The 24652-nt window shown below is 41.0% G+C and overlaps 1 protein-coding gene across 2 annotated transcripts in view; it reads left to right on the top strand.

The window, feature by feature from the left end:
• The window catches only part of MTR (5-methyltetrahydrofolate-homocysteine methyltransferase), a 110357-nt gene extending 88181 nt beyond the window's left edge, over positions 1–22176 (top strand). For both annotated transcript variants that reach the window (XM_089529855.1, XM_089529856.1), the window contains exons 25-33: positions 776–857; positions 4165–4263; positions 5410–5485; positions 6777–6932; positions 7586–7782; positions 13779–13979; positions 18042–18234; positions 20850–20962; positions 21526–22176. In XM_089529855.1, coding sequence (XP_089385981.1) covers positions 776–857; positions 4165–4263; positions 5410–5485; positions 6777–6932; positions 7586–7782; positions 13779–13979; positions 18042–18234; positions 20850–20962; positions 21526–21612 — 1204 coding nt within the window. In that variant the 3' untranslated portion in view covers positions 21613–22176. The remainder of the gene's footprint in view (positions 1–775; positions 858–4164; positions 4264–5409; positions 5486–6776; positions 6933–7585; positions 7783–13778; positions 13980–18041; positions 18235–20849; positions 20963–21525) is intronic.
• Positions 22177–24652: the final 2476 nt, after the last annotated feature.

Raw genomic sequence — 24652 nt, 5'->3', positions numbered from 1 at the left:
TTGAGCACATTGAAGGAAAGGCAGGATATACCATATTTACTCGACTATAAGTCAACCTCATGTATAAGTCGAGGGCAAATTTTGGGGCCAAAATTATGGATTTTGCTATGATCCATGGATAAGTCGAGAGTAAAATTTAGGGGCACATAGCAAAGGATCTAAAGGATGAAGCAAAGCAAAACGTCAAAGAACTTACAAAATTCCAGCAGACATAACTCTTTGTGTTTTCTCTTAAGGCCGGATGGATGAGAGAGTAGAGGGGGTCAGTGCTTCTAGGACAGATTATACTCTTGCTTTTCACCAGGGGATGGTTCCTTCTTTCAAATAAGAGATAAGATACAGTACTTACATTGACCCATGGATAAGGTGATCCAGGTTTTTTTGGGTCAATTTTTTGACCTAAATTTCTAGACTTATACATGAGTATATATAGTAGGTGTAAATAACAAATTAATAATTAAGACAACCTCTTTTACTAAATCTTGACCTGTAATAATTTCACTTCCATGTGTATCAGGATTAGTGAACTCTCTGAAAACCACCTGGCATTTGCAGTCTTGTAAATTAGTATGGAATGTGCCCTTTTGCCTTTTTTATGATCTGCAGATAGACTATAATATCCATGAAAAAGAAAATGAGCTTGCAGGGGAACTGTATCCAATTTGTTTTATGGCTTTCCCATTGAGGCATAAAAATGTTTGCACATCAACATCTCAATGCTGTGGCAATTTCTTTTGTACTATCTTTACCCTCTGTGTCCTTTTTGTAATTTCAGAACACACACAGCTGTAAAAATTGCTCCCCGATACAGTGCTCCTGTCATTCATGTCTTGGATGCATCAAAGAGTGTTGTCGTTGTAAGTCAAGGGATATATATATATCTTTAGTTCAGTCTTTAGCTTGTTGTCTCAATCAGTAGTTTTCAACTAGGTCATCATGTTTGAGTGCATCTGAAGAATTAGATTAATATCCACAAAAGATCATGCTAAAATAAAGGTGCTTTTGGATTCCTCCTCACCCCCTTTTTCCATTGTTTTTGTCATTCAGTACGATATCCTTCTCTATTACTGGCCAAATTAATGCTTCTCAGAGTGCATCTACACCAGTGGTTCCCAAACTGTGCCCTTTAAGAGATTTTGGACTTCAGCTCCGAGAAGCCTCAGCCATGGTGGCCAATACAGTTGCTCCTCCTTTCGCATGGACTTGAGGTTTGCGGTCTTCAATATTCATGGAGGGGTGACCTCCGTTACTTTCAATGGGGTGCGCCCCATGGAGCATGCGCTCGCAGGCATGTGCCCCATTCAAGCCTATGGGGCTTGAATATTGGCAAGTAAACAAAAACAGAGGGCCAACTGTAGTCTGGCCTTCTGGGAGCTGAAATCCAAAATCCCTTAATGAGAACAGTTTGAGGACCACTGATCTACACTGTAGAAATAATGCAGTCTGACACCATTTTCAAGTCTTGTAGTTCCATTCTATGGAATTTTGGGATTTGTAGTTTTACAAGGTCTTTAGCCTTCTCTGCCAAAGCATGCAGGTGCCTCACAAAAATACAAATGTCACTTATAACTGTGAAAAGCAGCTGTACTGTGACTTCCACTATGTATATTATGAAATAGTAAATAGTTTTCAGACTATTTTGTGAATCTTTTTCTCCAAGATATGAACTGCTAAATTGTGGTTGCTTCCCACCAATATGTCTGGTGCTTTGTTATGCAGTCACAGAACATGTGGATACATACTAGCAAGTACATGAATGAAAAAATATCACCCCATTTTATTCTTACTTGTGGACACAGCAATCAACTGGATAACTGTTTTCCCACAGCTCAGTTTGCCCACAATTCAGTGTAAAAAATCCCCAAGCACCCTTGAGTTTTACTAGCTGTTAATCCTCTCCAGATTATTTTGTTAATGTCTAAAGCGCTGCATAATGTCCTAATTTATCTAAAAAATACAGGTATACTTCAGTTAATGAAGTAGATGTGTTTCTGGGCTTTACTTCTTGAACAGAAACTTTGGTACCAGAAGCAGAAATAACATGCAAGGGGGGGGGGAGGAATAGACTCCTGCACCACAAAAAGGAAGAGCAGTACAGCATGTTTCAGCAGACTTTTCATTCAAAACTAACACACACATGTGAAATAAAACAAGGTTGGGTGAACAAAAACATTTTGAATCTTCTGGAGATTATTTGAAAGCTTCTTCCAAAATGCATCCTGGGATGATTTTTCTTTTTTTCTTTCAACAGTCTCCACTTTTCTTATGATTTCTATTTTGGCAATGAAACTTATAGATCTATGCTTTTTCAACATGCCAGGATAGCTGGTGAGGCAGGGTAATCTGCTTTCCCTTTCCCCCCCTGTTTTGCTCCTCACACAGGCTTAGTAAGTGATTCTGGCGGGAGATGTTTACCTTGCCTATTGTATATAAGCAATCACAGATGCAGTAGGATCACCTAGAGTTGAATCTCATTCTTTCTCAGGTCAAGCACTGTTTACTGCAGACACACTGCTGCAATCCAGCATGAAAATCCGTCTCTCTCCAATGCCTCCTTCCAATGCCAGTCTGAAAGGAAGAACCATCCTCCCAAAAACTTCCAGCTAGAAATAAAACAAGACAGTGAGGAGGCTGGTCTGGTCTCCTGTTAAAAGACTTTATAAAAAGAGTCTTCTTTATCACAGGCTTTATTAGCTGAGGTATGCCTGTATTATTAAAATTACCTTTGTTAGGTAATTTCTATATGTCATAACATATTTTTGTGTTCTGGCCAATGCGTGTGGATGCTGAAGGCAGTCAGAGGCTTAATTAAATCTGACTTGAACAGCTTGCTTAATGAATAATAGAAATTTCAGAAATGACTAGACTGTAGTTTGAAATATATTCCATGTTCTTTGCTAGGCTTTCAGCTCTTGCATTTTCAGACGGTTACCTCTTACATATGAGAAACACAAGTCCTCTGTGCCTTTTCACCAGGATTTAAAAGGACTTGTGCTATTTCTATATATTTTAAATTCTTTCCCAGTTTTGTGCAGGGAAATATCAACCTTCCTTACTTTAGCAATAGTAAATGAAGTTTCTTACATAAATAGGCAAGTCACACCCTCTCAGCCTTAGAGGAATGCAGTGACAAATAGCTCTTGCAAAATCTTGCCAAGAATACCCTCTGGTTTTCTAGAATCAACTTGGAAGTACATAACAACAACTAATGAGCTATATGTAAATGTTTTAAATTGGGATAACAGTAAAGTGGAATTGTAATTATAATTTTGACAGTGGTTGTAATGTATAACAGAAGTATTATAGAAATGTATCCCATCCCTCTTCTCCCCTCACTCTCACTCTTTCCAGATTTAAATCATCCATCAATTCATTTTGAACATCTACATGGGAAGTCTGTAATAGGCTCACATAGGCGCGTTACAGACCGCCCCTTTGGGGCGGCCTGTAGGCGCACCTTTCCCCGCCGGATCAGGGCCTCAGTGGCCAGAGCAGCAGCCGCTGAGGCCCCGATCCGCTGCTTTCCGGGCTGCGGGGAAGCGGCAAAAGGCCCCTTCCCTGCAGCCTGGAAAGGGGTGTCCTTGGGGCTTCAAGCCCCAAGGACACCCCGCGGCGGTGGGGAGAAGGAGAAAGGGGCCGCTTGGCCCCTTTCTCCTTTGGTCCGCTGGGCGCAGCCGTCTGAAGGCTGCGCCCAGCGGACCAAACCAGGAAGGAGCTTCGAAACGGAGCTCCTTCCGGGGTTGCGGAAAGGGCGCCCTAGACGCCCTGCCGCGACCCCAATATGTCACAACCACACCGCCTTGTTTGGAGGCGGCGCGGCCGTGACGTATCGATGACGGCGGCCGTGCAGAATGGCCGCCGCCATTTTGTGCACGCATAGTGCGCACTAGGGTTAGGGCAGTGCAGAAGCACCGCCCCGCCTTAACCCTAGTGCGCACTCTGTGCGTACTTTCCTGCCCGTGTGTAACGGGCCATAGGTACATTTGGGGTTACATTGTTCTCTCCCCCTCCCACTCCACTAACAGTTTAAAATGTCCTTTCAATTATTTTTTAAAAGATTCTTATCCCTATTCTTACAGACTTGTATCATTTGTTGAGGGAGTTTAACAGTTTGGCACACAGTTAAGACTGACTTAAGTTTAGAGCATTCTATGTTTATTTCAGTGCTCTCAGCTTTTGGATGAAAATGTAAAGGATGACTTCTTTGAAGAAGTACAAGAAGAATATGAAGACATTAGGCAGGATCACTATGACTCTCTCAAAGTAAGCATGTCCTCTGTAATGTCAACTGCACTGTATCCAAAGAAATGAAAATCTCTGTGCAAGCTTGTAAAATGTCAAGTTTCTTCATATGACAAATATGTTCTAAAAACAGGCAGGAAAAGATTTGGACATGACAATCTTAGAGACTTGTTGGGTGTGTGCTTTCTTGGTGGTATGGAAGGTAGGTTGTTTCAAGATTACGTGACTATAAGATTGTCACACCTTTGTCCACACACACTTTCCATTGTGCCTGCTTTTTTCCATTGCACTTACTTGATGAATAATCATATCGTTTTGAATGCTTGCAAAGATATTTTCATGCTTTCTTTGCTTGGTCTAATCATTTTGCCACAATATGGATTTTGGACATTCTCTTATGGTCCATAGGGCAATCCCTCTGTTTCACTATCACTTGCTCCATGTTTTTTTATTCTTGTTTAAAGAAACAACAAAGGAGTGAAGCAGACAAGTGGCTTAGAGCAGCCAGTGGCCGCTCCACTCGCAATTGAGCCCTATGGTAACAGGATGGCCTGTTCTTAAACCGGGCTGCTGCCACCCAAACAGGTTGCCGGCAAGTGGCTTTTTACCATTCCTTTAGTGACAACCTCAGAGCAGCCTCCGGCCACGTTAGGGGAAAGGTGCGTTGTCGGTACACCACACACCCGAAGTGGCTGGAAGCTGCACTGTTTGGCTCATCTGTTTAGGGGCTAAGTCAGGGGTAGGCAACCCTTTTGAGCCGGGGGCCGGGTTGCTGTCCCTCAGACAACTGGGGGGCCGAAGCCAAAAAATAAATAATTAAATAAAATTTTAAAAATTAAATAAATAAATAAACTGGGACAAACATAGGACAAAATTTTCAAATGGAGGGCACTTTTTAAATAAAAAATGGAGGACACGTGAAAAAATTTGCTGATTTTTTTAAAAATGTGAAGATAAATGCATGTTTCTGAGGCTTCTATAGACAATTGCCCCACCATGCCCCTCGCCAAAGGGGGCACCAAAGGCCCCGGCGGCAATCGGCGGCAGGACTGGGCTGGGGCCGGTCCCAAGGCCTCGCCGGGCCGCATCCGGCCCGCGGGCCGCAGGTTGCCTACCCCTGGGCTAAGTTAATTGTTAGAACTGATCTTCTGTTTCTTTTCCACGTAGGAAAGAAAATACTTATCATTACAGCAAGCAAGGAACAAGAGTTTCTCCTATGACTGGCTAAATGGCTACAGACCAGGTTAATTTGTCTTTAAAAATATTTTGTGTTTCACTAAAACATAGACCTATTACCCTCAAGAAATGTCGTGCTGTGAAAATCAGTCTTTACTTCTATTTATTATTACATATCTATTTTTCTAACTTTTATTGTGTTATGAAAAGTAAATATTTGCAACTTCATTTTACAGAAAAAACCCTCAATATTTATATAACATTCTTCACCTCCTTTTTATCCTGATATCGTAGGCAGTCACTTGGTGAACTGAAATACGTGGTTGTTTAGTTACTTCAGCTGTACCACTAGGACAAAATTCACCTCCCCCCCAAATATACAAAATAGTAAAACTCTTCTTTGTTATAAAAAGGGGCTGCATTGGCACAACATTCTAAAGGGGTACTCAATGCCAGCTTCTGTTAAGAGGTATTATATACCTTCTCAATAATAGCTGAGAGGATAAAGGCATCTAAAATAGGCTGCAATAAGGAAAATCTATCTCTCTATATGCTGCCTTTCTCCCAAAATGGGATTCAACCAAGAAAACCAACATACATCTACAAAATAGAGAGCTAAAGAAATAAAAATAGTAAAATGGTACCTTTCTTCACAAAAGATGCAAGGAATTGTTATGTTTGCTAATGTCAGATGAATGATCCTGGCTGTTCCCTTCTGTTGAAGCCTGGAGCTGTATTTTTCACATGTCCTAAACAGTCTCACATGTAGTAGAGGGCACCATCTCGTTGCTAGTGCTCGAATGAGAGTCAACTGTTGTCCTGCTCAGCTTCTGGGCATGCAGTGGGTGCCATATTATGACATCAGAATATCATGACCGGTAAATTAGTAGTGGTGTGATTTTTCACATGCTGCAGAGAAGGATATTTTTTACAGAATTGTATGCCAACATGGGGCAAGTTATATCCTAAACTTTGGTTGGTTTTTTCCTTGCCACATCTTTATGCACAGTTTACACTTCCTTATCAATTTATTTCTAGCTGGGTAAAATTTTAAAAAGATTAATCAAGGTGAGAGAAATAGATGGTGCATCCTCTGGCTGTGATGTAACTTGGACTCATCACATATTCCTTGCATCCTTATGCCTTATTTCCTCAAATAGGCAGACTTTTCTAGGTCAGGCTGTCTGAAGCAAAGTGTTTTACCATGCTGGTAAGAAACCTATAACATTAGATGACAGTAATGAGACTCAATAACACAATAAGAGCATAATAAAATAGTATGTGCTGTGTAACAGATATAGGTATAGCCTACAGAGTATGTTCTAAGCTGCAAAAATCTGTTCATTATATTTCTGCAGTTAAACCGCAGTTCCTTGGCACTAGAGTCTTTGAAGATTATGACTTGCAGAAGCTGGTGGAATACATTGACTGGAAGCCTTTTTTTGATGTCTGGCAGCTTAGAGGCAGATATCCCAACCGGGGATTTCCTAAAATCTTCAGTGACAAAACAGTGGGTGAGTAACCCAGTAAAGTTCTGTAGTGGAGAACCTAAAAGGTAGATTAAGCATCACTTAAAGAATACTTAAATCTCGTGACTATACATAAAGCAGAAATCACATTAGAACAATGTTAATTAGAAAGGTTAAAATTCAGTAAAGCACAGCTACATTGGGGAAGGGGGAATGTGTCTGTGAGAGCTAATGTAACATTAACTATAAACTGCCCATTAGTAGTCTGCAGCAAAAGAGTTAATAAATTCATGTGTCCCTATTCATTTTTGGCAATTGTAAATTAATCCTTCTAAATAACATGTAGGCTTGTGAATAGACACACTTCTACACAGCTATAGTGCTGTATTCTATTCTGACTGTAATGGCAACATTCTATGAAATCCAGGAATTTGTAATGTACGGATGCATTAGAGCTGACAGTTCTGAGGTGCCCCTTCTTAAACTGCAAATCCCAGGATTTGTGGACTTAATTGCAAGGCTGTTCTGTATTGCTTGAGTTTATTCAAGCATATAGTTTTTACACAGTAAATTCTCTAGGAAAAAATGTAAAATGTTTTTTGTTCATTCAGAACAAATTCTTTTTTTAAAGGATGCATTGGGACATTGCTTCAGCTTTTAATGCTTTCTTCTGGATTTTTTCCCCATCTTTTTATTAGGGGAAGAGGCAAAAAAAGTCTATGATGAAGCTCAGAACTTGTTGAAAACTTTGATTACAGAAAAAAAACTTAGAGCCAAAGGTCTGGTTGGATTTTGGCCAGCTCAGAGTGTTCAGGATGATATTTATTTATATGCCACAGATGATGATGTACAGGCTTCAGAACCAGTAGCTAAATTCTATGGCTTAAGGCAACAGGTAGGATGTCAATCTGATTTTTACTTAGATGACGTGTATTTATGTTCATTGTGAAGTTAAAAGCTGTCATGGCTGGCATCCATATTTTTTGTGGGTTTTTCGGGCTACGTGGCCATGTTCTGGAAGAGTTTATTCCTGACGTTTCTCCAGCAGCCGTGGCTGGCATCTTCAGAGAATGCTGACATGGAAATGAGTGGAGTACATATACTGTGTGACCCTTGGTTAAGAGGACATGATTTGCATGTTAATCAGTGTATTGCTCTGTTGTTGAATGGCAAGGCCTCAGGGTGTCTATTTAATTAGTGATGCATTGTCTGCTGGGAAAACCCCTGACCCTGGGTGGTTTTCATTTGCACATGTTGGGTCTTGATTTTGGTGTTTTTCAGGACTGGGAGCCAATCTTTGTTTACTTTCAGGGTTTCTTCTTTTCTGTTAAAGTTGTCCAGGTGTTTGTGGATTTCAGTGGGTTCCCTGATAATTGTTGGCATGATCCAGGATTTCAGTGTTTTCAAATAGCATTTTATGCCCAGGATACCATGGAACACTTTTCCTATCACAGAGCTCAGAGGGGTTTCCATGGCTAGACAGAAAAATTGAGAGTAGCAAACATGTTACAAACCATCCTGAGTGAAACGTCAGGAATAAATTCTTCCAGAACATGGCTACATAGCCCAAAAAACCCACAAAAAACTATGTATTTATGTTACTTTGTCTACTCAATACAGGTTCTGTCTGCATTAGCCAGGGCTGCCTACTGGCCCTGGAGCTGCCCTGACCTCCCCCTTTACCTCAGGTTCCCTGTTCTGATGCTGGGAGGCTGTTTACAAACGTGTCTCATGGCAGTGAGTTCTTCACTGCTGAATTCAGAATGGGTGACTTATGGCCACCACTGCACCAGGTGGCACAACAGAAAGTGTTAACAGCCAACTGGCATTGGAACAATGGACTCTGGATCTTCTGGGAACATCCAAAGCAAACAGGGACTTATTTTTACACTGTTTTGAGAGGGGCATATTCTGATTTCTTACTAAAATCTGCCAATATGGAAAATGGGATGATGACCAATGGCCGTAAATGTCACTCATTCTGATCTCAACAGTGAAGAATTCACTGCCACGAGACATGTGTGTAAACAGCCTCCCAGCATCAGAACAGTAAACCTGAGGTAAAGAGGGAGGCAGCTCCAGAGCCAGTAGGCAGCACTGACCAATGCAGACAGAGCTTGTATGTAGTAGACAAAGTAACATAAATACATAGTTTTTTGTGGGTTTTTCGGGCTATATGGCCATGTTCTGGAAGAGTTTATTCCTGATGTTTCCTGGAAACAATCAGTATACATTCCCATCCACAGAAAAGTGACACAAAAGACTGCTGTAACTACAGGATCATTGCATTTATTTCCCACACAGGAGAAATTATTATCAAAATTCTGCAGCAAAGATTCCTACCAAATATAGAGCAGGAAATCTCAGAAATACAAGCAGGGTTCAAGAAAGGTAAAGGCGCTAGGGACCATATTGCAAATACATGATGGATAGTGGAGCACTTCAGGGAATTTCAGAAGAGAATCAGCATGTGCTTTATAGACTAGCAAAGCCTTTGACTGTATAGTTCACAAAAGCTATGGGAGTTCCAATACATTTGATTGTCCCTATGTGAAATCTGTACTTGGGACAAGAGGCTACTGTTAGAACAGAATATGGAGAAACAGAATGCTTCCCAGTTAGCAACGGGGGTCAGGCAAGCCTGCAGTCTATCACCCTATTTGTTCAATTTGTATGCAGAAAACATTATGCAGTATGAAGAGCAGATTTGTATTAGGAAGAAGGAGGAGTGAAGATTGGAGGAAAGAATATCCATAATTTAAGATTTGCAGATGATACAATACTGCTAGTTAAAACAACAAAGACTTGGAACAGTTACTAAGAAGGGTTAAAGAGGAAAGGCAAGCTTACTGTATATACTCATGTATAAATCTAAACATTTCAGTCAAAAACCTTGGTCGACTTATCCATGGGTCAATGTAGGAACTGTACTTTAACTCTTGTCAAAAAAGGAACCATGACCTGGTGAAAAGTGAGAGCTTAACCCCCTCTACAGTCGCATCCATTCTGCCTTTAGGGTGAGCACAAACAATTATGCCTGTCAAAAGTTTTAAAGATCTTTAGCATCATTTTCATTTATTTCAGCCTTTACATCATTTGTTACATGCTGCTAAGTTTTATCCTTGACTTATCCATGGGTCATATTAAAATCCATAATTTTGGCCCCAAAACTTGCCCTAAACTTATACATGAGGTCGACTTATAATCGAGTATATACAGTAACACTGAACATTTTAAAAAATGACCACATAGGATTTACAGCAATTCAATCTAGACCATGAAGAAATGGAAATAGTCAAAATTTTCTCATATTTTGGATCCATCATTGACTAAAATGGAGATTGCAGTAAGAAAATCAGAAGATGATTAGGACTGGGTAGGGCAGCTATGAAAAACTAGACAAAATCCTAAAGTGCAAAGATATTAATACTAAATTACAGATAGTCCAAGTCATTGTTTTTCCCCATCACCATGTATGGATGCAAGAGATGGAGAATGAGGAAGCAGATAGAAAGAAAATCAACTCATTTGAGATGTGGTGCTGGAGAAGAGTGCTTAGAAGAACATGGACAACTAGAAAATCAAATAAATGTGTCCTAGAACAGATCAGGCCTGAGCTCTCCCTAGAAGCCAAGATGACCAATCTGAGGCTGTCGTACTTTGGCCACATAATCAGAAGGTATGACTCACTGGAAAAGGCAATAATGCTAAGAAAGGTGGAAGGTAACAGAAAGAGAGGAATGCCACATGCTAGATGGATAGCTGATAGATCAAGGAGGCCATGACCCTGAGCCTGCAGGATCTGAGCAAAGCAGTTGACGACAGGGGGTTTGGAGGTGTCTCACTCATGGAGTTGCCATAAGTTGAAGTTGACTCGAGGGCAATTAACAGCAATACATCAGGTTGATGTTGAACAGGCTGGATGTTGCCCAGACTCTTTGTCCCAGACTTGAGGATTGGGGCCTTCTTTAATGGCATAAGAACTGTACTTTTTAAAAAATGCTTAGACAAAATGAACCCCAGAAAGCATATTTTCTTTTCCTCTGGAACACTGGCAGAGCTTTGAAACTGAAGACTGAAAGCACAATTCTCTGCCATCATTACATTTTAATTTAACACATTAGTGCTTACTTTTAAAGCCTTATCCAGGTTAATAGCCAGATAGCTGTTGGAATATCTTCTGCAGCAGTCTGCAGTCTAAGAACATATGAAGAGGCCTGGACGATCAAACCAAATGACTAGCAGTCCAGCATTGCATTCACAGAGTTGGCCAACTATTTTGTTGCCACTAGGAACCTTGGCAGCAGGACTTGAGTGCCCCTGCATTCTCTCTTATATTTCTCAGCAGCTTTTATATGGAGGTACTTAGGCTGTGATATTGAAGACAGTATGTAGCCATACTAACTAAATAGCTGTTGATGGCTCTAACACAGGGGTAGGCAACCTTTCTGAGCCGGGGGCCAGGTTGCTGTCCCTCAGGCGACTGGGGGGCCGAAGTCGAGGGTGGAGCTTCAACCCTCCAGGGCGTGGCCGCGTGCCGGGGATGGAGCTTCCACCCTCCGGGGCGGGGCTGCGTGCCAGGGGTGGAGCTTCCACCCTCCAGGGGCGGGGCCGCATGCTGGGGGCGGAGCTTCCACCCTCCGGGGGCCAGGCCTCCCCATCTTTGCTGGCCCCTGACGGGGCCCCAGGCCCCGTCAGAGACCGGCAAAAAAGCGGGGGTCGCCAGCGCTGGAGGGCGCCCTGGAGGGCCCCAGGGACGGCACCAGGCCTCCCAGAGGCCCCCTGCCGCCGTCGGAGCCCTCCTGGAGGGCCCCAGGGACGGCACCGGGCCTCCCAGAGGCCCCCTGCCACCGTCGGAGCCCTCCTGGAGGGCCCCAGCGAAGACACCGGGCCTCCCTGAGGCCCCCTGCCACCCTCGGAGCCCTCCTGGAGGGCCCCAGCGGCGGCAAAGGGTCCCCCAGAGGCCCCCTGCTGCCCTCGGAGCCCTCCTGGAGGGCCCCAGCGGTGGCAAAGGACCCCCCAGAGGCCCCATGCCACCCTCGGAGCCCTCCTGGAGGGCCCCAGAGGCGGCAGCGGGCCCCCCAGAGGCCCCATGCTGCCCTCGGAGCCCTCCTGGAGGGCCCCAGAGGCGGCAAAGGGCCCCCCAGAGGCCCCCTGCTGCCCTTGGAGCCCTCCTGGAGGGCCCCAGAGGCGGCAAAGGGCCCCCCAGAGGCCCCCTGCCGCCCTCGGAGCCCTCCTGGAGGGCCCCAGAGGCGGCAGAGGGCCTCCTAGAGGCCTGCCGCGGCCGCCCGTCGCAGCTTTTCGCCGCTCTGGGCACCGCCATTTTGGGCGGCAAAATGGCGGCACCCATAACCCCAGAGGCCGCTATGGGCGCCGCCATTTTTTTGCCCAAAATAGCGGCGAAGTCTCACGCGACCTCACTGCCATTTTGCCGCCCAAAATGGCGGCGCCCAGAGCGGCGAAAAGCCGTGATGGGCGGCCGCCGCAGCGGCGGCAGTGGCAACAACAGCAGCCAGGGGCCTGGTCGGCAGACTTCCGTGGGCCGCATCCGGCCCGCGGGCCGGAGGTTGCCGACCCCTGCTCTAACATCTTTAAATGTATCTAATCCCTTTTTGGAACTGGCAGCATTGGCTGCTATCACTATATCTTGTGGGTATGAATTCCACGGTTTAATTACACACTATGAGAAGGAGTACTTCCTTCCAAAGTTTTTGTTGGTGACACTCCAACTGTGTAATGCCATACATGAGGTCACTCACCTAGCACCTAGTCTGCTTCCATTTCAGCACCAGGTAAAAAGATTTTTTTTAATAATGATGACTTTTTAAACCTTCATTTTAAGTTTGTATTGAACTGTTCTTAGGTTTGGGTGGCAATACACCTCTTTCCTTTGCTGCTGTTGCTCTCCCTTTCTTGCTCTGACAATGCCATTTGGAACTATATTTGAAAAAACCATGATGTTTTGTACTTCATTAAAGAGGCATTGTTTTAAAATGTCAACACAATGATATCTTGTACCTTTTACATTAGTGAAAATTGATAGCACAGCTCACTGTTGGAAATGTGTTCAGCGGGGCAATGGCTTTTTTGCAGTCTTGATAGAGCAGTTCTGTTTACCAAAAATACAGAGCTGGGAAATATTCCTGGCTTAGGGATTCTGTATTGGTCCAAAATAGTAACTTCATTAAGCTTTGATTGGAAACAGGTAGTCCTTCTCCTCCAATGATTACTAATACCCTCACAACACATTAACACTAAATTATAGTTGTTTGTGTTCATTTTTAGTTCTTCTGCTTATATATTAAAGATTCAGTTATACTTTTTAAAATAAATAATTAAAATCGGTTTAATAATTATGTGTATCTTAGGTTTTTAATTTTTTTAGATATCTTATATAAAATACAGTGTAAATATGTTTTTAGTTTTAATTTAGTAGGTGGATCCCATATGCTGTTCTATCTACTGTATGTAATTTCTTCTTAGAATCATTCTAAGCACAGTTCTACCCATATTTAGTTGGAAGTAAAGTGTGTGTAAGAGTGCTGGCTTAGAATCTGTTGCTTCTCATTTTGTTTTTAAAGTGCCCATATGGATGGAAAGGAAGCAAAACCAAGTAACAGCTTAAAAGCTATAGCATAAATTTTGTTAACACTGATTAAGATGGAAAGTTTAACTTAATTTGTCCAAATGGCCTAAATACTGCTGCCAAAGTTAACAGATAGCCCTAAAGTTGAAAAAATTGTACACTTCTGAAGTAGTCTAAGTAGTCCATTTTAAAGATGTGATCATGTAAATATCCTTGGGGATCTTCTGTGAGTATTCTACATTATACTGAAACCTTTTCAGTAAGAATTATTTTTATTTAATGCTGTACTCCATTTATTCTTGTAGGCTGAGAAAGACTCTGCTTCTACAGACCCATATTATTGCTTGTCTGACTTTATATGCCCTCTGAAATCTGGTGTTCCTGACTATTTGGGTCTGTTTGCTGTGGCATGCTTTGGAGTAGATGAGCTGTGCAAGGAATATGAGAAACAGTCTGATGACTTCAATATCATAATGATAAAAGCACTGGGAGATCGGTTAGCCGAGGTAATGACTTCCAATATTTATAGATAGCAGTGTTTTCTAAACAACTCTGCATTACAGCTGAAGCAGTGCAAAACTGGGCATGTATTTGACTTACGAGCTGATACCAAATGCTGAAATAAAGCATCCCCTCCATACAAAAGTCAAAAATGTGAGAGCAGCAACCTGGGCCTTCCTTTACATGTTTGCTGGAAAGCACAGAATTAATATGTTTGGTTTTTGTTAAGCCAGTCTTCAGAGAAAAGATACTTTGGTGTTTATTATAGTTCATTACTACCACTTTCCTCTTCTCTGTCTACCCACCAAAACTCTTGAAACAATTGTGAAACCAGTTGGATAACCGTGAATCTGCTGGACTACTGCATCACATCAAACAGGAGAATGAGTAAATTCTATACTGTTTTCATCACTTAGTAATGCATAGTCACCTATCTCTTAGGTAGGTCTGTGTTTTGTATGTGTATTACACTGGAGCTTAGCCATCACTCTCATTATTTAGTGAGTAAGAACTAGTTGTTTCAGAGGGGAAGTGGGAGGTGCTTCACTCTTAAGCCAAACCTTCTTTGGAGAGCCTATCTCTTACTGGACAGAGTAAAATCATCCTGGGGTAGAGCTTGGAAAACATTTTTTGGACTATAGTTCGCATAATACTCCAACCAGCATGGATACCAAATAGACAGGCTGGAGTATTTTAGGAATTGTATTTCAAAATGATAACTTCTCTAAACTCTGCTCTGGACTCACTGTCTGGCAGACAAACAGAAGAGCTCATGAGTACGCAACTTGTCACTCTGTTCATATTCTCCTTACATTTATCATTAATTTGTAAATACCTATTTATTATTATTATTAACCTTTATTTATGAAGCGCTGTAAATTTACACAGCGCTGTACATATAATCTTTTAGTTAGACGATTCCCTGCCCTCAGGCTTACAATCTAAAAAGACATGACACAGAAGGAGAAGGGAGTGGTGGAGGGAAAGGGTAAGAGGTCCAGCAGTTCCTCTCTACCTCCGAGGCCTGGACCAAGGCAGATGGACTGGAGGGAGGGGGAGGCTTCATAATGGATGGTTAATCATTTTCCAGGGAAAATACATACTCTCAAGTAGGATAATACATATACAGTACATAGCAATACAGGAAATGGTTCAATAAACAGGCACCACAAGAACATCAAATAGTAAGTGACAATTATGCAATGCCTGGGAACGCTTCTCTGAACAGGATGGTTTTCAACTCCGTTTTGAAGCTGGTAAAAGAAGTGATGGCTCTTGCTTGTGGGGGAAGAAGGTTCCAGGAGTGAGGGGCAGCGAGTGAAAAGGGGCGAATCCGGGATGGGGCAGAGGAAATCCTGGGCTGAGACAGCAGACCTTGACTACTAGAACGGAGGGCCCGAGTGGAAAGGTGAGGAGAAAGAAGGTCTTGATAAGTAGGGAGGGGCCAGTCCATGGAGGGCTTTAAACGTGGACAGCAGGAGCTTATATTGAATGCGGAAAGGGAGGGGGAGCCAGTGAAGGGATGCCAACACAGGAGAGATGTGGTCAGAGCGGTGGGTGGAAGTGATAATGCGTGCAGCTGAATGCTGAACAGAGATTAAAGGACGGAGGTGAGAAAGAGGAAGCCCAGCCAGGAGGACATTACAGTAATCAAGTCGTGAGACCACTAGGGCATGGACCAGGATCCTGGCAGTAGAGGCGGAGAAATATGGTCGGATTTTGGCAATATTGTATAAAAAGAATCTACAAGCCTTGGCTGTGGTCTGGATCTGAGGGATACACGACAGAGAAGAGTCAAAGATAAAACCAAGACTGCGGGCTTGCTGGACTGGTTGAATAGAAATGTTGTCCACAGAGACAGAAAAGGAGTGTTGAAGGATGGGCTTAGGAGGAAAGACAAGAAGCTCCCTCTTGGACATGTTGAGCTTCAAACGCCGATGGCGCATCCACTGCGAGACAGCTGTGAGGCAAGACGAAACTTGCTGTTCAAGCCTTGGAGAAAGGTCAGGGGTGGAAAGATACAGCTGGGTGTCATCGGCATACAGATGGTAGGAAAAGCCAAAAGAGCTGGTGCGTTTTCCTAAGGACAGTGTGTAGAGAGAAAACAGAAGGGGACCCAGAACAGAGCCCTGGGGAACTCCAACAGATAAGGGAACAGGAGATGAAGTCTGACCACCTGCAACTACTGCAAAAGATCTGCCAGACAAGTAAGATCTAAACCAGTCGAGAACAGAGTCTGAGAACCCAAGATCAGAGAGGATATCAACTAGAAGACAGTGATCAGCGGTGTCAAAGGCTGCAGACAGATCAAGCAGGATGAGAACAGAGTAAAGGCCATTAGCCTTGGCCTGTAAAAGGTCATTCAAGATCTTGGTGAGAGCTGTCTCTGTAGAATGCCTTGGGCGGAAGCCAGACTGAAAGGGATCGAGGATGGAATTGGCTTCAAGAAACTCAAGACAGCGCGAATAGACAACCCGTTCCAAAACCTTAGAAAGAAAGGGAAGAAGAGAAATCGGACGATAGCTAGACAAGGAGGAGGGGTCAAGAGAAGGTTTTTTCAGAATTGGGGAAATGAGAGCATGTTTGAAGTCCGACGGGAAGGAGCCTGTAGAGAGAGAGAGATTGAAGATATGGAGAAGCGAGGGCAGAAAGGAGGGAGCTATAGAGATTAGAAGACGAGTAGGAATTGGATCAAGAGAGCAAGTTGACTTTCTACAGTCAATAGACTGATATGCTGAGATATGTTGCCGTCTTGTTATTCTTTGACCTGTGCTGACAGCCATGAAAATTCATTCTGGCTTTCTGTCTGGGTACAAGTTTGGACAAGAATTTCCTTGGAATGCTTGCTGGAGAGACAGCATTTTAAGATGTATTTTTTTTTGGGGGGGGGGGGGGCTGGATGTGTGGTTTAAATTAAGATAATATGGGACTTGGCACTTCTCATGGGTTCTTTTCTTGTTTCTTTAATTTTTATTGATTCAAGTTTTTATAACTGTAATTCATAATGATCTGGGAAAGATGATAAATTTTATAGTGATCATGTGGTGAGAAAGCAACCACAATGTGTACAATGTTCATAAGGATGTATTTCCAGTAAATTCAGCAGAATTATCACATTGTCATAATGATATTCAAAAGAACCAAATAAAGCATATTACTTCACTCTACAAAGTGAAATTCCTTACTCATATAATTAATAAAAATGTACCGTTTGTATGGAACACTAGTGGTTTAACTAGTACCTCTGTGAAAGTTTAATTGCTTGGCTAGCTTTTCCATTTTCCTATCCTTGTGTGGATTTGGAAGCTTTATTGTAGGAGGCATTATACCTTTCCACTACAATTCCTCTCCATCTCTTCTTTTTAAAGGTTATGGCTTGGTCAGGTCCAGAAATCATGGCCCTGGTTTCTATTATTCAGTGTATTCTTAGACCACAGAGAAGGGGCCACCCACATATGAGCAGGGATGTAAAGACAACTTATAAATTTTGTCTTCCTGAATAAGAGAGAATGTCTTGACATATTGAGACACCCCATTAAGAAAATGGCTAGGGGGTGGGTGGGAATAAAGGCTTGAGGTTTTGTTTTGTTTTTGCACAAAATCAGGTTTTTGGACAACAGTGGTGGGTTTTGCACCAAAACAAAGTTCAAGAAATGGGGGGGAGAGACATTGGGAAGATGCACATAAATGTGTGTGATTCATCAAGTGTGGAGGAAACATTTGAAATTATTCATTCTTCCATGGAGGAATGAAATAAGTGAAAGTTTACATTCTTACATTTGAGTTAGCTCCCACAGAAATGGAAACTAGTATGGTTTCTTCAGGACTCTTTCCTGCAGTGTACTGAAATAACAGATAAAAAGGGGCTAAAGGGGAAAGGAGTGAAAATTGTCTCTTTTTCTTACACTGACAGAAACCTCTATTTAAATCAAAGAGCATTCTCCCTGTGGTGGCACTGGTCTATGTAGTCTAATATAAGATAGAGGACTATGGAGAAAGCTACTTATGAATCAAGTACTGGGTTACAGCGCTGCCAACATTACTCTTCACTTCTGCTTTATTCCAAGGCATTTGCAGAGGAACTGCATGAAAGAGTTCGCAAAGATTTCTGGGCATACTGTGAAAATGAGCAGCTGGAATTTTCAGACCTGCGGAGAATTAGATATGATGGAATTCGTCCAGCACCTGGGTATCCATGTCAGCCTGACCACACTGAAAAAATCACTATGTGGAGGCTTGCAAACATTGAGGAAGCAACAGGTTAGCTGAAGCTTTGGCTAGGAAGATTTATTTTCTTAAATGCTTTTGATAGAAATTAACCCTTTTGTATAGATTTGTAAGTCTGACATTTTAAAATTTGGAGAAAAAGAAAAAAAACATACTGTGTTTTGTTTCCACACTTTTAGTCTCAGGTGTAATATCGAACAATTAAAATTACGAGGAAAATTCCACTCTATTAATTATCATTCATCTGTTTAATTTAAGAAAAAATAAGTGTGGAGGAAAGGAAGCTCTGCCATTTTGTTAGAAATGTTTGCAACTCTTGCTTAACCAAAGATATTGTAAATGAAACAATTCTTGATAGCTGAAATATTAGTTGCACCTCTCTTATTACTAGCGAGTAGTTCATTTACAATATCTTTGGTTAAGCAAGAGTTGCAAACATTTCTGACAAAATGACAGAGCTTCCTTTCCTCTACACTTATTTTTTCTTAAAATAAAGAGAATTTGCCATGGGAGATTTTGACTGCTTAATTTCTGCCCTTTTTTGCTGTGGTACAGTAATTTTGAGGCACAATGACATAATTTGCGATGTCATAAATCCTAAATTTAACTTTTTCACAGAATGTTGGAAAGTGGAAACATATCAAACAATGTGTAAAGATGTCATAGGACTATGAACTAATCTTTGTGCGCAGTATGTGAGGTGTGACTGCTCACTCTGCTGAGTTTCATGAGGCTTTCTTTATGTTCTTGTCAATGAGATCATCTGATGGAAGTAAAATTTTATGTAACAGATACTTGAAGACAGCTATTTCACTCATAATTTTACTAACATGCCAACTAAAGTCCATATTCCTTTACTATCAGTATACGGTATCTGAATTTAAAAATCATAAACACAAGAATAGAGAAAAATGTTCTAAAATAAAATGTAAAAATTGTTCTAGAGTAACCTCACGTAACTAATTTTAGCAATTAAATAGCTAAGAACTGTGTTTCTATTCTGTAAAATCATGTATATATAGCCATATGCTCTTTAGGGCTTAGGGCAAGTCCATATCTCCCCATACAAGCCAACCTGAGTCTTGCAATCTTTGGGGGAGGGCTTTCTTTCCATCTCACATACTCCTATGCTTGGCTGGTGAGGACACAAGAGAGAGCCTTTTCAGTGGCTGCTCTCACTCTGTGGAACTCCCTTTTCTGGGAGTTTCAATGTGCTCTCTCTCTCTGCTGTCTTTTTGTCAGCAAGTAAAGACCTGCTTGTTTAAAAAGTACTTCAGTCTTGGTTGTCCAAGTAATGTGCAGTTTGGGTGTGCTGTTTTTAGCGTGTATTGTGCATTTTAAATGTTTTAATGGTTTTAATTTTGATGTTTTAAACATAGCATTTTAATTTAATGTCTGGCTTAATACCTTTTAATCTGTTGTACTCCATATTGTTATAGGTCTTCTTATTTACCTGGAAAGCTACTTTGAACCTCATATGGGATAAAAGCAGAATATAAACAAACAAACAGCATGGCAGTGGGTTGGACTGGATGGCCCTTGTGGTCTCTTCCAACTCTACGATTCTATGAAACAAATGCATCTAATGTCTGCATCAGCCTGTAAATTATTGTTTTTAATAGTACATAAAGGGGCAAATTTATTTCTCCCTAACATGTACAGTATTCTCCAACGTAGACATTTTTGTATCCAATTTTTCAGCCAATAATTCATATCCCAACATTTGTAGATGTATGTGGTCCAAGGAGTAACTATGTTCCAATCTGTGTAGTTCTCTTGGAATTTAGAATTTGGTTCAATCACTTAAACTTGAAAATTCTTCTCCATGGTGGGTGGGTATAAGAAACTAAAGTGTGGATGACCCTGACTAGGCCAAGGATGGGCAAATGCTACATGCAACCCACCAAAGTTGTTTTTCTGGTCCTCTTAGCAATCCTTTAGAAGTATAGACCAAAAACCAAACAAACCCACCTTTCTTCAAAAATTGCATTTCTCACTCTTGAAGGCCTGCATTTGCCATAAAACCGGTTACAGAGCTATCCAAACCTCCCATCCTGAAATTGAAATAAAGCCCCAAACAAAACTGAAATCATAAGTGTATATCTGGCCAGTTCCTATTTTAATTTTGGATCATTTTAATGCATTGGTGTGACCAGTGGTGGCTCAGTCTCCAAAACTGCACATCCCTGTACTAGGCCCTGGGGTTGTTGGGACCCTCTGGCAGCAAAGAAAGGGAAGGGTTTGTGCATCTTAGCAACTCCCATGCTGCTACAGTATCCTATTTCTAGTTCTCTATGTTCACATATTATTTTCCCTTGGTACCCAAATTCTTTAAGAGCTGTTATCCTCAGAACAATAATGAGGCAGAACATGGTCATTACACCCTTATTCCAGATTAAGTGGCGTGGTGTAATGTGGGCTGGGGCCAAGGAAAAGTGGTATGCCTGAAGTCCATGCAGTGATTTCCCAGCTGAGATGACACTTAAACCAGAGCTATCATGACTCATTCTCTTAACGCCGCTTTGATCAAATTGGAAAAGCGGGATAGAAATAAACTTTATTATTATTATTATTATTATTATTATTATTATTATTAACCATAACATTATACCTGCTCAGTCACTTGTGTATTTCTTTGATTCTCACAGGTATTCAGCTAACTGAATCCCTTGCAATGTTGCCTGCTTCAGCAGTATCTGGTCTCTACTTTTCCAATCCAGGTTCTCAATACTTTGCTGTTGGCAAGATATTAAAAGACCAGGTAAGCCTGTCTGCTACCATGGGAAGTGTATAAAATACATAGAGCTTAAAACCCAAATGATAATGTCAAAGTGATGTGGGAAATATCTATGATATATTTATTTAAATATTTATATCTCATCCTTTATATAAAGATCTTAGGGTGGTGTACAATAAAACCAATTTAACAAAATTTAAGATAGCATAAATAATTAAAAGTAATTTTAAAGAACTAAAAACATATCAAATAAAGTGATCTAGATTGGAAGATTAATTGATGGTTTACATATCTATATAGAAAGCTTTCTGGTCTAAAAAGAAGTCCACTTTAGATCTAAAGTTTATGAAATCCTAATCTGAATATTTTATTTTTCATATAGTTGTCATTTGTATTGTTTTATGTATAGGAAGAAAGTTTAAAAATTGAGACTTTCATGTCAGGAGAGTGTAGGTGTTTAAGCAAGTTATAAACAAGGTCTTGTTCAGAATGGTGCAAACTTGCTTTTCCAGATATTCTGATCATGTACAAATGAAAGCTTTGGAAGTTGAAATGCTAAATTGGTGATCCTCTTTTTCATTTTGCAGGTTGAAGATTATGCCTTAAGGAAAAACATGTCTGTGGCAGAGGTTGAAAAGTGGCTGGGACCTATATTGGGATATGATCCAGAATAACTAACTATATCTGAGGGTGGGGTGGCCTTTTGGGTGACATCCAATTGGCATCTTTCATTGATTACACTCACCAGGAGAATGAGAGATGTTGACAGTTTCCCTTCTTCCCTGCAGATCCCTGCACCATCTCTTACACTATCCAAAGTATCTGTCACACATATGGAGTGTAAAAACTGCTCTATTCTATCTTCCAACAATGGGCATTTTTTGTCTATGAAAGAGTTCCAATTGGGTTCTATGCCAACTTTTGGTGGGAAAAAAAGCTTTAAGAAGAGGTCTACTTCCCAAGAAATAACAGTCTTAAGCTGGCAATTTAAAATGGCTACTTTTGGCCATCATCCCCTACAGTGAACCATATTCTCCACCCACAACAACTTCTTTAAAAAGTTAAGCAGTGGAGCAAACTTGGGAAGACAGCTACAGTGACTAATATGTGGTGCCTCTTTCATTTGCACATAATCTCCCACATTTGTTACTGTAAGCAACAGCGACCTTTTCATTGCAATTGAGGATTTCGCAGTTGCTTTCTGGAGCTTAATTTAATGAAATGAGTATATATCAAAAGACATGTGTTTTGCACTGATGTGTCCTGTTGAATGTATATACACGAATAGTGTCAAAGTTCAAAATATTGATGTTTAATTTGATTGTGCATATATATAATGGTTAATATGCTCCTAAACAGATACATACACTTGGGGCATAAATAAGTGCCTTGATGCAAACTTGCAGATGCCATTCCCATTTTCAGCTTTCATTTTCCTAACCAAACATCCTGATTCCTCACCTACCTCAGGTATTGTAGAGGCCAGGAAAATAATATTTCTGTTACTTTAATAATCCTTACTTGTAATATAATTACAGTTACAGATGGATGAGCCTTCTGTTGTTGTCTGTGTTGTGGTGTCATTTTCCAGTAGTTGCCAAAGTATTAGGTCACAAATGTTTTGATACTTACTTTTGAAAGTGTGGGAGGGTACTAGTTTCTCCCACTACATAATGAAATCATTCTCTTTAAATCTCTGCTGACTTTCCCTTCCCTGTCCAGTTGCTTTTTGGAGATCTATATAATTGGATTTCCCCTACTATAGCCTGTGTCTATCCTGGTATTGTTAATTTGGAAGATTAGATTAACAGTGCTTAAACTTCCAGAACAAGATTTCACGCATTGTGCTTTTCAGCTTGTAGTTTGAGGATAGTTCTCCTGTTTTCTCTGAGAACTACAAAGTTTGAGTCCCCCTTATCTGGAATTCCAAAATTCGAAATACTCCAAAATCTAAAACATTTTCCATGGGCAGCTGAGACAGTGACATCTTTGCTTTCTGATGGTTCAGGTTACACAAACTTTGTTTCATTCACAAAGTTATTAAATATATGTATACCTTCAGTGTATTGTATAAGGAATATAAGAAGCATAGATAAATGTCATGTTTAGACTTGGGTCTCATCTCCAAGATATCTCATTATTTATATGCAAATGTTCTCAAATTTGAAAAATCCAAAACATGGTCCCAAGCATTTCGGATAAGGGAGACTCAACCTGTATAATTTGTACAAGTGAGTTTTGATAGGTTCTGCACAGAGTCTCAATAAAGCAAAGTTAAATAGGCATACATATATTTAAAAAGAATCTAGTGTTATTAAAGTTGAACAGGTTCTAGTCTTAGGATCCATTAGTTAGGTTAGCCTTCAGAAAACAAGGTTTAAATGGAGCTAAAATTTTATTCTTGAAAAAGCTAATACATCCTTTCAAAGACAGGTAAAATATCATGAGCAGTTCCTACACCTTTTCTGATAAGTAGGCACATAGCTATTTTCTCATGGTCTAGTTGCTTATCAGCCTGTGGTAAACTGACTGAATATGTTTGCTGGAATGTTGTTTGTGCCATTACTTGAACATAGTGGTCACGGTTTGTTTATTTATTTATTTACTGTATTTGCTCTTCAGGCCTAAAGGCTCTCAGAGAGGCTTACAGATAGTTATTCAGACAGTTCCCTGCCCTGAGGCTTACAATCTAAAAAGACATGACACAAAAAGAAAAGGAATGTTGGTGGGGAAGGGGATCAAGTCCAGTGGTTCTTCTCTCCCTCTGAGGTCTAGACCATGGCAGATGGACTGGAGAGACGGCCCTTCTTCTTGCTCTGTCTTACGCCTGATGGAGTTGGGCCTGCCTTTTCACTCCCTCCCAGGCCGGATGATATCAGCAGCGCAACTTCTTCCCTTGCCACTTGGGTAATGTACAAAGCCCTTTGCAACATGGGAGAAGCTCTTGTGTGGCCCCTTTCCCCAAATCATTACCCCATTCCAAACTTAGAAAAGTTATTTCCCCTCCCAGGCTTTGTTTCCTTTTTTCAGTTGAGGCAATGCTGGCATAGAAAAGAGCTGTATATAGACTTCTGGTGCATAATTATGGCCTTTTAATGTTATCCAGGTCAGTCAGATAAATAAGGAGGGACTCAGAAGTCATTTAGATAACCTCTTAACCTTTCAATAAAATTCAGGGGTCACTATTCACATCTGATATCCAGATAAGTTACAAGACCATGAAAGAGGACAACTTGTACAGGGAAGAGGCAGCAGAGCTCTTAAGGAGAAAGTTCTATTTTGGCAAGGTCTACAGAGAGTCCAAGCTGCATATAGAACAGTGAATGGAAAATTTGCAGCTTGCTTCTCAGAAGTCACATTTTCTGTTTTTGAGTAGCTAGTTGACCTGTATGTTAGGCCAGCAGAGTTACCAAATAGGTTGGTGGCTCATTCTGCAGCTCAACTAATGTTAATAAAAACAAGAACCTTGATTTTTTTTTTAAAAAAACAGTTAAACAGATAAAAGAAAAACATGCTCAGGGCATAAACAATCCAACAAAAAATATGGAAATGATTAAATAAACACGGCTTGTAAATGTATTTCTGATACATTTGTACTTGATATAATAATACAGCTTTTAGACTTGCAAAATGATTTTATACTGTGAATGCACATTGAGATTGAGTTTCAAAAGCTTATATTTATGATTAATATGTGTGTCTGTGTCTGTCTGT

Source organism: Sceloporus occidentalis, unplaced genomic scaffold, assembly GCF_023333645.1.
Source record: "Sceloporus occidentalis isolate IW3139 unplaced genomic scaffold, rSceOcc1.0.p SCAF_6, whole genome shotgun sequence".
Lineage (NCBI taxonomy): Eukaryota > Metazoa > Chordata > Lepidosauria > Squamata > Phrynosomatidae > Sceloporus > Sceloporus occidentalis.
This window is presented reverse-complemented; position numbering and strand designations above follow the sequence as displayed.